The following is a 16,139-nucleotide window of genomic DNA, read 5'->3' on the forward strand; positions in this document are numbered from 1 at the left end:
ACACTTCCACACTTTAGAGATCATTATACAGTGACTAGCACATGAAAGTCTCTGTGAGCGCTATGATGGGGAGACAGCTTCATGTAGAGAGAAAAAGAATTAAACAAAGTGTGAGTACGAGAATAGCGTGAGTACACACTGTGGGTGAGAGACGTTCACAACATATACCCGTTCTGCCGAAAGACCCACTCTTGCACACGGGCTAGATGTGTTGCTAATGAGCCTGGTGTGCGGTTACGGCGTAGAGCCAGACGGCTCCACACTCAGACCGATGGGAGTTCAGTTAGGAGTCACCGCTTTTTTCTCTTTTCCTCTGCCTCATCTTCAGAAAGCAGCACGTTACCGTTCGCTGTCGTTATCAAAGCAGGCGCAGGCTTACCTGAAGGGCTGCTTTGCAATCTCAAAGTATTGAGGGAGACAGGTAGACTCAAACATGAGTTCATGATGCTCCCTGGAGTCTTTAAGCGGTTGTCATAATTTTCAGAGAAAAACAGAAGTGGAGTTTCCTCAGAGTATGACAAGAAATAGAGTCGTATGTGTCGTTTTAGAAAATATTATTCAATTTTGCTATCAACTGTCATGCTATCAACTCTTTTTTTTTTATGTAAATGTGTGCCAACTACAATTCTGATATGACTTAATAATTATCCAATGTCATTTATTGCTGTTTGTCATCTCTGTCCAGTCCCAGCCATGATCACCTCCTATCCCAACACCACTCTGGCCACACAGGGTGAGGAGAAGAGGATGAGCTGCATAGCTCACGGGGAGAAACCCATCATGGTGCGCTGGGAAAAAGAGGAGCGCATCATCAACCCAGAGACCAGCCGATATGTAGTCACTGTCAAAGAAGTGGCCGACGAAGTCATCTCTACTCTGGTGGTGAGTGCTCGGTTTCACTGTAAATTGAAGGCATTATGAATCTTCGGGGAGCTCGCCAGCTTTCAGTCATTTTTATCTACACAGACAGATGGAAAGTAGAGAAGGAGATAGAATCGGGGAGGCAGGGCAGAGAAAATTCAGCCTAGAATACATTCACATAATATTAAAATCTGAAAGTAGAGTATGAAATATTAAAGAGGAACCGTCCACTTCAATTTAATGGTGGTTAAAACACAGTATGGGTACATATGTAAAGCAGTAAATTCATGAAATATGTGCCAAGAGTTAATGTAGTAGTTAAGTGTCTCACATGGTTTGGGACAGTTCTGTCTCTCTCTTTACTTCATCTCAAAGTAAAGGATGAATGTGTTGAGTGCACTGTCCTTCCTTCTTTTTTGGAAGAATCACTTGCAGTGAAACAATATTTTATATTCCTTACTTATTGTGAGCCTTAAATATGGTGTATTTCTCCGTAGATTATGCCAACAGTTCGTGAGGACTCTGGGTTCTTCTCCTGTCATGCTATCAACTCCTTTGGCGAGGACCGAGGCATCATACAGCTGACAGTGCAAGGTAAGCCTCAACTCAGACTTAGCTTGGCTTTTTTTTTTTTCGACCAGTCTGAAAGAAAACGGGGAGTGGTAAAGTTTTCACTCATTTATTAATTTACCTGCTGCACAGTGTGATTCCTGATCTTTATCCTGTCTCTCACTGGGGAGGAAAACCAATACACCAGCCTTGTGTGCCTGCCATGCAGTTCTGTTTTAAGATAACCACTCCACAGTCTCACTCTATCTCAAACTTTCTGTTGTGTTTACGTTTCCTCAGAACCTCCCGACCCTCCAGAGGTAGAGATTCGGGAGGTTAAAGATCGAACCATAGCTCTGCGCTGGACAATGGGCTTCGATGGCAACAGTCCCATCACAGGATATGATATTGAATGCAAGAACAAATCAGGTAGACATGGGGCTAAAGCAAGAAGACCCAAAAAGCACGAAATCCAGAAATGTGTTGCTATCCATTGCCAACTATTCTCCTGTTTTGTTTCCTCTAGCTTCATGGCTATCAGCGCAGGTAACCAAAGATGTGTCACCACAGCTTAACCAGGCCACTATTATTGACCTCCATCCTTCCTCCACGTACAACATTCGCATGGTTGCCAAGAACATCATTGGCAATAGCAACCCTAGCAATGAGCTCACCATCACTACTGATGAAGCAGGTCAGTGAGCTTCTAACGATGTTATATTGCTCTCTGACATAGTCCTGTGTTATGTTCCCCAATTGACTAGGGATTAATCAAAATTAACCAAAAGGAAGTCCAACAATGTATTTTATTTACAGTGAAAACAGCTAGCCAAACAACAACTAAAACCAAATAAAAAACAATCTAAACACCAAAACCAAACTGAAACAGCCCCCTCTTGTAATATTGTAGCTTGTAAGCTTGTAATGTTTTCAGAATTAGCAGAGCTGGATGTTGATTTAATTTCATCACTTCTTCAACATTTTATATTATGACTGAGGAAAATGCTGATATTCCCAGTTGCCTCATATTTTCATTATGACTTGGCATTTCCCACATTAAGTTTTGCGGCTGTTAGCTTGCTAAACTGTTTGCCTCATTGGCTTCTAGACGGCATTTGTCCAGCAGCAACATTTTGCCGACTTGATGTTACTACTTGAATGCCAAACATTTTGTGTACATGGCTTCCTAATGATTAAACACAAAATTACATGGCAGTATGAGGTACAAAAAAACACACACAAAAGCAACTTAAGTTCGGCTAGACATTGGCAATACATCAATTGCCCAGAATGGTCCACTTGGCAAATCACTGTCTTCTCCCTTAGCCTTAATGCTCCCTTTATTCATTTCCCTTCATGAGAAAGTGGCATCACCTGCTGAAGCATGGGAGAATGGCAGCAATTAAAAGCAGAATGGAGATACAGAAACACTCAGCACGTAACAATTTGTAATAGTCTTCAACAACTCAAAAGTAAAAACTGTGTAAATTATATTGTTCATTGAAAAATGTGTAAATGAATTAAATCATTTTGCTCACCTGTGTGCTGATTGAACTCTCATTGATTTAACATTATCATTATAAGTTATTTTACCCCTTAAGCCTTACTCTCTTGATAATGAACACTACAGTAAATGATAGTCTAAAAAGAAATTCTTTGGATATAGAGTCTGTTTCCTCCCGGCCCATATACCTGTTGAGTCATCTCTGACATAATTATTATCTTGTAGTTGTAGTAAATGGAAACCATCATGTTTTATATGTCATCAGTTCGCTGTTGCAGCTCTATCAGCACTATCTGGTGTTCGCTTATCTTTCATTGCCTATAATGGTCTGACCGCAGGCATTCCAGCACATTAAAATGGACCATTTTATCAAATTCATTGCTAAAATAAAGTAATAATCTTCGAGTGTCAAATTATTTAAGGTTAAACTTGATGATGTTCCAAGTTTTTTTTCTTCATAATTATTAAGTTAAATCGAAACATCTGCAAGGCTCCCAAATAGGCAAGAGCATGAAGGCAAATAAATTCTCAGCTCGACAGCACCATCTAGTGAATCTAAAAGATCTTTATGGTGGATCATCTCTTCCATTTTAAGCACAGAGGTAGTCATGTTGAATGATACGGTTCATTTACAGCTCCTGATGGCCCTCCTCAAGATGTCACTCTGGAGCCCACCTCCCCACAGAGCATCAAAGTTTCCTGGAAGGTAGAATCCAAACTTTTAAATGTCACATAATGAGCCAAAGCATTGAAACAGTTATTAAAAAGGTATATTAAATCCTGATACACAGAATTGATTACAATGGTTAGAAACAGAGAAATAAGCATGCTTATTCAATTTAAGCTCCATTTAAAAAAAAAAGAAAAAAAAAAGGTGTTATATCTCAGTGTATATGGTTCTGGTTTGTTATACATACATAGAGCTGACAGAAGATAAAGCATAAAGAATCAATAACAATACAATCAAGCTGAATAACTTTACATAATTATCCAATACCAGCATTTCTGTAGTCCGCATATTAGTTATATTCTTCTGACCATGTTTCCTGTACTAATCCTCATTTTGCAGCCCCCCCACAAACACCTTCAGAACGGTGTGATCCGTGGCTACCAGGTGGGCTACAGAGAGTACAGCCCTGGTGGGAGTCACCAGTTTACCATCATCAGCGTGGACACTACAGGAGACACCACAGAGAGCATCGTGCTGGACAACCTGAAGAAGTTCACTCAGTATAGTGTGGTGGTGCAGGCTGCCAACAGAGCCGGCACCGGGCCGTCTTCACAGCAAGTGGTCACCAAGACGCTGGAGGACGGTAAGCAGTGGATGTGGATGGCTCAAGTCTATTATATATACATATACAGTGTATTTGTAATATAATTGTAGACTATATGCAGTTTAGGTTGTTACTTTGAAATGGTTGTGCTGGGCCCTTTAGATGCAGTGAGCCTGAGAAAGCACCACCATATTTTTGTGAAAAGGTTTCCATCTCCTGGATATTTTTTGAACTACAGTGTATCATATCAGTAAATTTCATGCCGTGGAGCTAAAATGGATGTGTATACAGATTCTCCAAGTAAAAGGTGTTGCTTTTTCTTTTAAAATTCAGATTTTGTCACCAAACCACACCATATTATTCATATTGAAATTATAAATTGAACCCTCTTATCAGTAATTTTGTAGTGTCTACAATAATGTCTTTCATTTGTTCTCATTAATATATTTGACTTCAGGGAACTTTTCAATCAGAATAATGACATTTGTTGGTAAATGCGAGTAGCCATTAAAACATAGTAGAATTAAACTATACCTTTCGCTGATGTTGCTTCTATTGAATTTAAATAAAGTTTTCCTTTTAAAGAATGTGCTTTTTTCAAAGATAGTATTCGTTATTAGTTAAAAATTATTCACAATTTAAACTGAGGCTTGACTCAATAATTGATGTAACTCATTTTGGGTTCTCACTAAATTGCCTACATGAGTGTACTTGGCCTGATAATCACTGCTATTGACACTGAAAAAAATCCTCCATTAAGCCTCCTCTCCAATGCCTTTCCTCTTGTCTATGTTAGTGCCATCGAGGCCTCCTGAAAATGTCCTGGCCGTGGCCAAGTCTCCAGAGGTCATCTCACTGTCCTGGATGCCTCTGCCCAGAGAGGCTCTCAACGGAAACCTGCAGGGCTACAGAGTCATCTACTGGGCCAACCTGCCAGATGGAGGTATTAACAGATAGACACAAACATTGATATCACTTGTTAAAGGATGCTATCTAAGCCAGTGCTCATTTATCATTAATGCTTTATTTAGTTGCTGTTCCTCGTTCATCCATCCACTAGGGGAAACTGTGCTTTTGTGTTTCTGTTCTCAAGAGGGTCACGGGAGGGGGCTAGAGCCTATCCCAGCTGCCTTTGGGCAAGAGTCAGGGTACGCCCTGGACAAGTCACCAGTTTATCAGAGGGCTAACACAGAGAAAAACAGCCATTCACAATCCCATGCACACCTATGGCCAATTTAGAATCATATTGTCATGTCTTCTTTATTTTTACTGTTGTGTGTGGGTTTTTGTTGTTTTGTTTTTAATTAATGAAAAATACCTACAACAATTCCTACAAAAAGGGACAATTGTAGCTGATTCACGACTGTGAATTAAACTTTATGTGACTCATCCTGTTTGAAGTTTACAGAATGAGACACTGGTAACATGTTTGTACATTTTTCAAGGTTTAAAAACCACCTATTTTGCACTTACAGTATTGATGGGTTTTTAATTGCAGGTTGTCTTTTCTCACTGGACCATATAAGCTTACGTACATATTTGGTAAACATTTCAAACTATACGAGCCGCATTACATTATAAGGTGATTGCTTTCTAATGCTGATGAGCAGTGGAAATGCACAGAGGGAATATTTGTGGTTGTTTTTCCTTCGACTGCGTAGCAGCAGTGATCCAACCTGCAGCCTGGCTGGTCTCCATCAATAATTCACAATGCAATAACCCCAACCAGGCTCGATGCTTCAGCTCTGAGTGACAGGGCATAAAGAGAGTGGAGGAGAGGAGTAGGAAGCAGAAAGTAAAATCCCATAGTACCTGTTTTGTTGGGTTAAAATACTTTATTGTACAGTGGAATGTTAACCACCATCTTTTGTGCTTTCATCAAATGGGAAACGTGAATATTGGAACTTCTCATTTCTGAATGAGCTGTTCCTCACTGATCCCGTTTGATATCTAGACTTATTTTGATATCTCCTTTTCTGTGTCAGAACTGGGAGAAATTAGAAATGTGACGACAAGTCAGCCTTCTCTGGAGCTGGATGGCTTGGAGAAGTACACCAACTACAGCATCCAGGTCCTAGCTTTCACAAATGCTGGAGATGGTGTCCGCAGTGAACAGATCTACGTCCGCACTAAAGAGGATGGTATGACAATCATTGACAGATATCACAAATTGGTACTTTTTAATTTTATTTGGGATAGACACTAGAAGTTTTGATGTATTCATTTCCTCCATAGTTCCTGGTCCTCCAGCAGGAGTGAAGGCCGCAGCCTCCAGCAGCTCAGTAGTGTTTGTCTCCTGGCTGCCTCCACTCAAACTCAATGGCATCATCAGGAAATACATCGTCTTCTGCTCGAACCTGCATCCGATGGTAATAGTATTTGTATACCACAAGATTTTCACGACCTTCTTCTTCAAATTTACCTTCAAAATTTTCACAGTTGGTCTGTCAGTTGTGACCTGTATCACATAAACAGCTCCATCTCTGCACTTCTGGACACTGCTGCTTCCCAATGATACATTAATCCTTTCTCTCTCTCCGGTTTACAGGTGATGAGTGAGTTCGAGGCGTCTCCAGATGCCTATTTCTACAGGATCCCAAACTTGGCTCGTAACAGACAGTACAGTATTTGGGTGGTGGCTGTGACTGCTGCAGGTCATGGCAACAACAGTGAGAAGATCACAGTGGAGCCTCTTGCCAAAGGTGCAACATCCTAACTCTCCTCCAGCTTTTTCCCTTGAACAGAGATTTTCCCAGACTTTAATAGAATTGCAAGGATCATATGCCTCAATATTGATACTAAAATCACATAACGTCTTTGCTTATAAGGATCGCAGTGAACCTGTTTTGTGCTGCTTTTAGCTCCAGCTAGGATCCTGACATTCAATGGTACAGTCACCACGCCCTGGATGAAGGACATTGTTTTGCCGTGCAAGGCTGTTGGAGACCCTCCTCCTACCATTAAGTGGCTCAAGGGAAAGTAAGCCACAACGAACATCATGTAGTGATCATCATCATCTCATCATCAGTGAAGATACAAAACCTTCACATACATTTTCCTGTTTTTTTCCCAGCACCAATGGAACACCTACACCTGTGCTGGTGGATGGTCGACGTAGTGTCCATGGCAATGGCAGCTTCATCATCCGTACAGTGAAAGCAGAGGATTCTGGGAACTATAGCTGTGTGGCCAGCAACAACTGGGGTTCGGATGAGATCACACTCAACCTGCAGGTCCAAGGCAAGTAGTCGTTGTTCTGGAGATACTTCACTGATCGCATTATTCTGTGAAAGAAGCTACATTATCTACAGGAGAAAAAGAAAACTACACAGTGAACTATGTGCAGTACAAGTGTCTGAAGTGAACCTTGACAAGGAGACAAGAAGCAGTATAACACAAACACCAACCATGCAATGACCTTTTTGTTTGTCCTCACATTCACAGTCCCCCCTGACCAGCCACGCCTCACAGTTACAAAGACTACCACCACATCTATCACATTGTCCTGGATACCTGGAGACAACGGAGGGAGCTCCATCAGAGGTGAGGCTGTCACACATGCACATCCAACCAATGAAACAGCAAAGTGGACAGTTTCATCACAGTTAAATGGGACGTACGCACCCACACTAACTACATATATTATCCATTGTATGAGAGCAATCACCTCCCTTGAGCTGTTTGTGATAGCCAATGTCACCTCCTGCGTCACTGCGGTCGATCACCGCTGTTCTTGTGCTAGCGTCTCATTATCCGCCGGTACAGCACAATACTCGAGACCAAAAAGGTAGATTAAAAAGCAGCAGGGAAGATTAGGTCTGTTTAAGTGAAAGATTAAAGCATTCCATCTTAAAGAAAGCACAATCACACTGAGACTGCTTGTGGTGATTTATCATTGCTCCTAATAAAGCTGTTCTTGTCTCTGGAGTTATAGTCACTGTAGAAGCTTTGTGATATTTATTTTGCTTCCCTGCTTACAGCATCATCATCATCATCATCACCGGAGCTAAGCATTGTCTATTTGTAGCCATGCTGGCAGCATGCTCAAGGGATGCCCGTGAGGGCGGGCTGTCAGACTGTCACCACAAAATTTATGAATGAATATTTTGTATTTATTCACATCATTCTTCCTGTAAAAGAAAAAAAGAAAAAATAGTACCAAATCTATATGAAAAAAAAAAAAAATGTTGCCTTCATTGCTGGCTAATAAGAGGCAACTTGATTTGTACACCTCTGTTTAAACTGTAGGTTATTTTGATGCATAGGTGATGTCTTCACCATCTGACACATCGGGAACATTTTTGAAAAGTGGGAAAATATTCCAAAGTCAATGTTTCATAATATAATAAAACCAACAGACACTTAAACTAAGTATTAGTTAAGCAGCGCACACACTAATGTAATTTTTCAAAGTTCATTGGTTTTTTTTTTAATTATTTCTACATATCTTTTCTTCTCTAAAATGTTTTCATTGTCTTGACTTAGGTTGTAATTTCTTTATGTTTTTTCACAAAAACTTGCTTATTTAACAAGCATTTTCACTCTTTTTATACTCATTGTTATAGATGCTTATTATAATCATGTCATGTTAATCTAATGTCTGAGCAACATTTTGGACGTGGAGAACAATAAACTTCCTCCTTATATGTGTTAAAGGACAGATGACTAATGGCTCCAAATTTAATGACCTCACTTTTCTCCCCACAGGTTACATCCTGCAGTACTCAGAAGACAACAGTGAGCAGTGGGGCAGTTTTCCCATCAGCCCCAGCGAGCGTTCTTACCGTTTGGAGAATCTAAAATGCGGCACCTGGTACAAATTCACCCTCACGGCCCAGAATGCAGTGGGGCCGGGGCGTATCAGTGAGATCATTGAAGCTAAGACCCATGGGAAAGGTAAGGAGAGCTGAATTAGTTTAGTAAGTTGTGAGCCTTAGAATGAGACAAAATACAGTGCTGTGATAATAACTGTGATCAATCAAGGCAACTTTGTTTGGGAGCCAAACTCATATATGCACAGTATATTACTGTTTGTCTCTAATAACTCTAGAGAGAGAATCAAAGAACTTAGATAGGGGAATATTTTATTTTTTCCAGCTAGGTCAAGATTACATTTTCATTGATTTAAGAAACTCATAAGCCAAGAGAGTCATTTTACATGTGTTTACTTGTAAAACTTACTATGTTGCTATCAGTTTAACCGTGACCTGATTGTTTGGCCTGTTTTTGTGATCTTTTTGAAGTCATAGCTTCAACTTTCTGTCTATTTTTTTCCTCAGAACCACAATTTGCCAAAGAACATGAACTCTTCACCAGCATAAACTCCACAAGGGCCAGACTCAACCTGGTTGGCTGGAACAACGGTGGCTGTCCAATCACCTCCTTCATACTGGAGTACCGAGCAGTGGACTCGGCCACTTGGACCACAGCCCAGCGCACATCGCTGACCAAGAGCTACATCCTGTATGACTTGCAGGAGGCGACCTGGTACGAGCTGCAGATGAAGGTCACCAACAGCGCCGGCTCAGCAGAAAAGAGGATCACCTTTGCTACTCTCAATGCTGACGGAAGTGAGTTTGGATTACACAGAACGCCTGCACAGTTACTGAAGATATTTGGATCAGGACAGAATACAACTGACAGTAGAAACTCTGAGATCATTTAAGATCATCCAAATTGAATAAAACTAGATCCTATCAGATTTAAATAGGTGTTAACATTTTTTATTTAGGGCACTGCAATGTTTCACGTCAACACAGTAACAGAAAGAGTTCCATTTCTGTTTATTAGTTTAAGTTAAGAATCAGTTCAAGAAAAACAAGTTATTGTAAATCATATTAAATGGTAAACAATATAAACGCATGCATAAAGAAGGATCATATCTTAATAAAAATGGTATCAGTATTGCATCATGAAGTGCCATTTAGCAGTTCTACCTGCAGCACAGTATGTGTTTAAAGATTATTTGTGTACCTGACATCCTTTAAATAAACTGAATAGTATTCTGACGGCTAAGCTGAGTAAGAGAATGGGGATGGTGTTCAGATTCTACACAGGCCAAGGTGTAGCACTGTTTGTGTTGGGCTACAGATTGTGTCAGTCATGCACAAAGGAAGCGTATAATCTGTGAAGAAGGATAGGAGCTGGTTAGGGCTCTGAGCTGCACTCCAGAGTGTTAATTCATCTCCTTTTAAGAGTTTTACTGGGATGTGTAAGCTGCCTGTCAGCAGATGATGTGTTTGTGTGTGTGGCCAAGCAAGCATGTGTGGATGCTGTTGTCAGTGTAGCTCATCTCAGCTGCTGAGCCTCAACCCTGGAGACTAACAGCACACATTCAGTCTCCTACAAACCTGGTGCCCCAGCCTCAAACCACTACAGGCTTTTCTGTTATAATCATTGTGAAAAATATGTAGTTTAACCATCAAATTGAGAAAAGAGCAGCCATTAGGAAAAAAGTTTAAGATCATTGGAAATCATTTTTTCATAATTCAAGAGTGTCAGTAAAGGTGGTGTGGGTTTAAATCTAAAAGTTGGTTTGTTATTTCTAAGTCCAGGTCATCTGACATCCTGCAGACTTTCTGTAGAAGTGAATGTGTCTGTCTACATGTTATGTGCTAGATCAGATACAACCAGATAGAATTGGCTAAAAATACTATAAATATCACTGCTAATAGTATATGTGTATTCTACTTGCTTTGACTTTGTTGTACAAAACTAAATCTTCCATCTTTTTTTCACAGGAATACACCATATTTTGGTGTTGCATGAAATGAGCAAAGTGTTGTGATTTTGAACGAATGTTTAAAAAAAAGTGTCTGAGCAATATTCAGATGAGTGTATTAATTACCCAAAAATGACTACATCATGTTAATTTCCATCAAGGTACCATCCCTCCCCTGCTGAAAACAGGAGACCCCATCTCAGACAACATGTCAGGCAGTGGAGGTCTGAAGATGGTGGTGACCATTACCTCTATTCTCGTGGTGGCCGTGCTGGTTTTTATCATGCTTATGGTGCTAAAGAGGAGAAGGAGGGAGCAGAGGCTCAAAAGACTCAGAGGTGGGTTGTAAATTAAATTTTGTTGTTAGTATATTTTGTATAAAGAAGCCCAAACTTCAGCTTGTCCCTAATGTGTGAATCATTCCCTGGATGAATCACACATCGAGTGTATAAACCCAATATGATTGTGTGCAAACACACCCAAAGCACAGAGACAGCAGGGGAGAAAACATTCAGAGTACCATTGGATTAAAATCTTGTGATGTTCAAGAACATCTGAACCGATTAAACTCTATTATGCACAAAAGAAAGGCTAAAGTGTGCTTTTGTAATTCACTAGTTGTCTCTGTGTGTAACATCCTTAAACATCCTTTAGTTGCCTTATTTGTAAGAGGAATTGTCAGTGATTGTACAGTCTTTCCACTGCTGTAGCTTATCAACTTGGACTTGTGCTATTATGGTATTAACTACCTCTTTGCTGACTTCACAGATGCCAAAAGCCTGGCAGAAATGCTGATGAGGTATGTATTCTTAATTTTAATTTATGAACACTGCTTTCCTTTAAGCGGGGGACATAAATCACAGCGTTGCTCAGAGTTACGGTGCCTATCAGGAAAAATCTAATATATTGCACTCTTGCTGTCCCTCTTGCCTTTTCAGCTACTTATCAACTTAAAAGGAATTGAATTAGCATTTCTGCGATGCAATGTAAAATTGCACAGCTGAAAAGTAATGAATTCTTCTCATTAATCTCCCCAGTAAGAACACGCGGACGCCGGACACAGTGAACAAGCAGCAGCAGACGTTAAGAATGCACATCGACATCCCCAGAGCCCAGCTCCTCATCGAGGAGAGGGACACCATGGAGACAATCGGTAGGATACTCAGAGTGATACCTTGCCTTATCAGTTACCATATCCGGGATACTTACAACTTCATTCCTGCGTTCCCTCTCTCAGATGACAGGTCCACTGTGCTTCTGACCGACAATGACTTTGGTGAGACCAATAAGCAGAAGTCCTCCACAGTGACGCACACAGTCCACTACCAGTCTCTGTCCCAGGCCACTGGACCGCTGGTGGATGTGTCCGATGCTAGGCCTGGAACCAGTGAGTCCCACCACCGTCAGTGCCCAACATTTATTTCCTTTACTACTAATACTAATGCTAGTACTGTGTTACTAACAATAACTATATAGCTAAAGGTTTAACTGTTTCTTTTTTATTCTGCAGCTATAAATCTTACTCTGCTAATTTTCTTCCTGAAGATGTCACTTTAAAAAGAAATCTGCCTGAGCAGAATTAAATACAAACACTGGAAACAGCGTTTCATTGCACATTCATCTGATTTACAGGCAAGGCAAATAGCTTTTCCACCCCATCTTAGTTTAACTGTAGGCAGCCCGTCATACAGTATGTGAGCCAGAGATCACAAAGAAGCAGCAGCTGTGCCTTAGAGCCGCTTCCGGGCTTCTGGTGTTTGAGCTTCAGTGAAGCAGAACTGATGAAGAGTAGTGATCTCTGTGCTTCTTCTTGACACATTCTCAACTGATTGCCCTCCTCCAACTGGCCATTTGGGCCTGAGCGTAGATGTAGAGTACAAGTGATGTACTCAGATGAGTTTGTGCAGACAGCTGGTCAGTACACATTCAGATAACATGGTTAATTTGCATTTTTACTGCTCATAGACATGCAGTTGATCTGGTGCTGATACAACGGCTTGAACTTTATATCCTGCTTCTAATTACAGTATGTGGTTAAAAATATCACTGTAATAGCTTTCAAATATCAGGGCACAACATTATATAAACAAATAGAAAGGAATTGAATGCATAGAGAATTATCTGTGCCAATGCACACTTTCATACACAAACGTTATGGATACAAGCATAACGTTCATAACAGTGAAACACACATACTTTTGCGCACAAGCAAACTGTCACACGATTGGTTCATTTAACCTGACCAGTGGAGCATCAACCCAGATTGCTGACTCAGACTTTTTTTTTCTCCCTGCTGTTGGCCAAACACCTCCATCATTTCATCTCTCCACCCCCGCTGATAGAATTACTGTCTGACCTACTACAATTACCAGCGCCATTCTTTTCTGCACAGATCCAATCCCGGCCTTTTCTAAAGGGTCTCATTCTGAATTGGCCCATCAGAGCACGGAGCAGCAGCCTGTCTGGGTCAGGCTGAATGTGATACTATTTATATGTCTGTGTGGAGACAGTTGGAGTTTGAGATTGATGGGAATGTTCAGCACTAACAGAGAGAGAGAGTAAATTGTTGATTTGTACTTCAACACAGCAGGAAACCCTCCCTTCCTTCAAATTTAGCTTCAATCTGTGTAGTTTTGGTTTTTGATAGTCCACATAAATGCAATTTCAACTTTTCTGATTGTGTGAATGATCGAGAAACAGTATAACTCTTACTGTTGTCTAGAGTTGTTTGTGTGTTAAAGATTAGACTGCATCTGTTGGATTTAAATGTGTCCCTGTGGAGGTTTATTTCTTCAATTCTTTCTTTATGAAAGAAATTTTTATGTTATTCTGGTATTGACAGAGATTTAGAAATGAAAATCTCTCTGAGAGACTAATGTCATTCTAATTTAAAATTAGATTTCAAGAACAAATCTCAGTGGGCACTTCATAATAACATCCCAGGTACACATTTACTCTACCAGCAAACACTGATCTATAGTATACTGAATGGATTAATGATTTACTCTTTTGGTCAAGCAAGATTATCTGTTAATTCACAGAGAGGAAGCTCTCGTTGAATCTGTTGCGGAGTCATTACCAGAACCCAGATCAAGATGGTAAGGCTTAGTATCATGATAACTGACAACTGAATGAAAAAATAATCCAGTCAGACCACAGACTGTAAATGAAGATGCACACACTTTGAACCCCCTGAAGAGTGGTTTTGATGCTCAGCAAGGTGGCTCTGGCTGGTGCCATCTTGGCCGTGCCTGACTCCACCCTACTCCTGGCTAATTCAAAAATGATCATACAGGTAGAGGCAGACGGAGGACACTCTGCCAATCTGTGAGACCACTTATCTGTCACTCAAAGTGGCTGATGCTAGTACTGAACTATACTAAATTTAAACCTTGAGATTACACAGATGTACATAGATGAGTGGCATAATAAATCTCTACCATTCAGTTGCCATGAACATGGAAATTAGAAACCTAAATTGTTTTTTATTAACCTGTAAGCGGATTTTTTCTGTCCTCTAAAGTTGGACATTTTAACATTGAGGTCACTTTTAGAGCCATACACAAGTGATCATTTGAGGAACTGCAGTCTTGACACTTCTTATTGGGCCTCATTTCTCAGCCCTGGAAATCTGCTTGAGCCAGACTGACAAGTAGTTAATGTTGCCTAGAAATTAAAGTAAGTTATTTTATGTTATAACCTCGGTTCACAAACATTTTGCCCACTCTGTCTCTACTAGATCCCACTGCCAGACGCACTGCCAAAGCTGGTCCTGCCGCAGCACGGAGCCGCTACGCCAGCCAGTGGACTCTGAACCGGCCACACCCCACCAGCTCCTCACACACCCTGACCACTGACTGGAGACTCCCCACGCCACGTGCCACTGGATCTGTGGACAAAGAGAGTGACAGCTATAGTGTCAGCCCCTCACAGGATACAGGTAGAGGAAGGGGTTGCAGTGGGTTTTTTTTTCTCAGGTTTCTAAAGTTGGTGAATTTGAAAGAAATCATGTTGTTTTTGTGAGTTTGTCAAGCATGAAGAAAGTCTCCATGTTTCTAATGCTGGCTTCTCTACAATCCAAATATGTTGGCCCTAGTTTTATCCTTTCAAAGTCTAACTGGGGCATACTGTAGGCTGAAGGCTCAACACTATAAATCCAGCTTTAAAACACATGCCATTCGCCTTTATTTCTCCCATGCTTTTGTATCTCTCACTCTGCAGTGCTATATGAAAACAAAATGCACCAAAACGCCACAAAGTGTGACTGTATTTTAAAATGTATATTTCAACTGTTGTAGAAACACAAACTGCAGGATGCATTACAATAATATGTGTCACAATGTGTAATCATCAGATCGTGCACGGAGCAGCATGGTGTCAACAGAGAGCGCCTCCTCCACCTATGAGGAGCTGGCTAGAGCCTATGAGCACGCCAAGATGGAGGAGCAGCTCCGCCACGCCAAGTTCACCATCACCGAGTGCTTCATCTCTGACACCTCATCTGAACAGATGACAGCAGGGACCAACGACTACACCGACAGCCTGACCTCCAGCACACCGTCTGAGTCGGGCATCTGCCGCTTTACCGCTTCACCGCCCAAACCTCAGGATGTCAGCAGGGTCATGAACATGGCCGTGCCCAAGGCGCACAGACCTGGTGAGGAAATGGACTTTACACCAAGCACGCACACAACTCATTTGTACTTTACATGCAATAATTGATTCCCCCCTGCCCTTCTTTTCCATTCCTGCAGCATATTGTATAATTAAAATCATAGAATACTCTAGGTTTAAAACACCTTTACACATCAATACAGTTGAGGATCTCTTCAGGATGCCTTCACCTGCACCTTTCTCAGCTGTTTTCTCAATGATGGACCTGATTGGCCGAATCACATTTGATTGGGCACATTTATGCATAACATAACATAAGAGGAAAGTGAGATTTTACTCCAAAATAGTTTGGTGTACATTAAGCATATAACAAGATGTGGACAGATAATCTAAATCAGAGACATACAGTAGAATTGGAACTTAGAAAATGTATTTGTTGTACATCATTACTCTTTTTAGTACTCATCAACCTTTATTTTCTCTCATGTAATGAGAGTGTTATGTTTTTCAAATTTGACAAAAACATTTAATTGGACTCTACAATGGAGTGATTTTGGTGGTCAAAGCTAACAGCAATATTATTATTGTCCATAACTCAAAACATTCATACATTAAT

General features: G+C 40.7%; 1 protein-coding gene across 12 annotated transcripts in view; it reads left to right on the forward strand.

Annotated features, from left to right (window-relative positions):
• dscamb (Down syndrome cell adhesion molecule b) overlaps positions 1 to 16,139 on the forward strand; it is a 120,113-nt gene that overhangs the window by 99,212 nt on the left and 4,762 nt on the right. For 4 of the 12 annotated variants that reach the window (XM_084558359.1, XM_084558365.1, XM_084558364.1 and 1 more), the window contains exons 12-32: positions 686 to 882; positions 1,359 to 1,455; positions 1,711 to 1,839; positions 1,937 to 2,104; positions 3,550 to 3,620; positions 3,984 to 4,227; positions 4,985 to 5,131; positions 6,174 to 6,329; positions 6,424 to 6,557; positions 6,737 to 6,890; positions 7,050 to 7,167; positions 7,262 to 7,428; positions 7,633 to 7,731; positions 8,896 to 9,084; positions 9,468 to 9,758; positions 11,071 to 11,247; positions 11,678 to 11,708; positions 11,947 to 12,062; positions 12,147 to 12,311; positions 14,649 to 14,849; positions 15,264 to 15,566. In XM_084558359.1, coding sequence (XP_084414485.1) covers positions 686 to 882; positions 1,359 to 1,455; positions 1,711 to 1,839; positions 1,937 to 2,104; positions 3,550 to 3,620; positions 3,984 to 4,227; positions 4,985 to 5,131; positions 6,174 to 6,329; positions 6,424 to 6,557; positions 6,737 to 6,890; positions 7,050 to 7,167; positions 7,262 to 7,428; positions 7,633 to 7,731; positions 8,896 to 9,084; positions 9,468 to 9,758; positions 11,071 to 11,247; positions 11,678 to 11,708; positions 11,947 to 12,062; positions 12,147 to 12,311; positions 14,649 to 14,849; positions 15,264 to 15,566 — 3,354 coding nt within the window. Of the gene's footprint in view, positions 1 to 685; positions 883 to 1,358; positions 1,456 to 1,710; positions 1,840 to 1,936; positions 2,105 to 3,549; positions 3,621 to 3,983; positions 4,228 to 4,984; positions 5,132 to 6,173; positions 6,330 to 6,423; positions 6,558 to 6,736; positions 6,891 to 7,049; positions 7,168 to 7,261; positions 7,429 to 7,632; positions 7,732 to 8,895; positions 9,085 to 9,467; positions 9,759 to 11,070; positions 11,248 to 11,677; positions 11,709 to 11,946; positions 12,357 to 14,648; positions 14,850 to 15,263; positions 15,567 to 16,139 lie in introns of all 12 variants that reach the window. The other 8 variants (XM_084558360.1, XM_084558356.1, XM_084558357.1 and 5 more) reach the window with 4 other exon arrangements.

This window comes from Chelon labrosus (assembly GCF_963514085.1).
Source record: "Chelon labrosus genome assembly, chromosome: 13".
NCBI classification, from domain to species: Eukaryota; Metazoa; Chordata; class Actinopteri; order Mugiliformes; family Mugilidae; genus Chelon; species Chelon labrosus.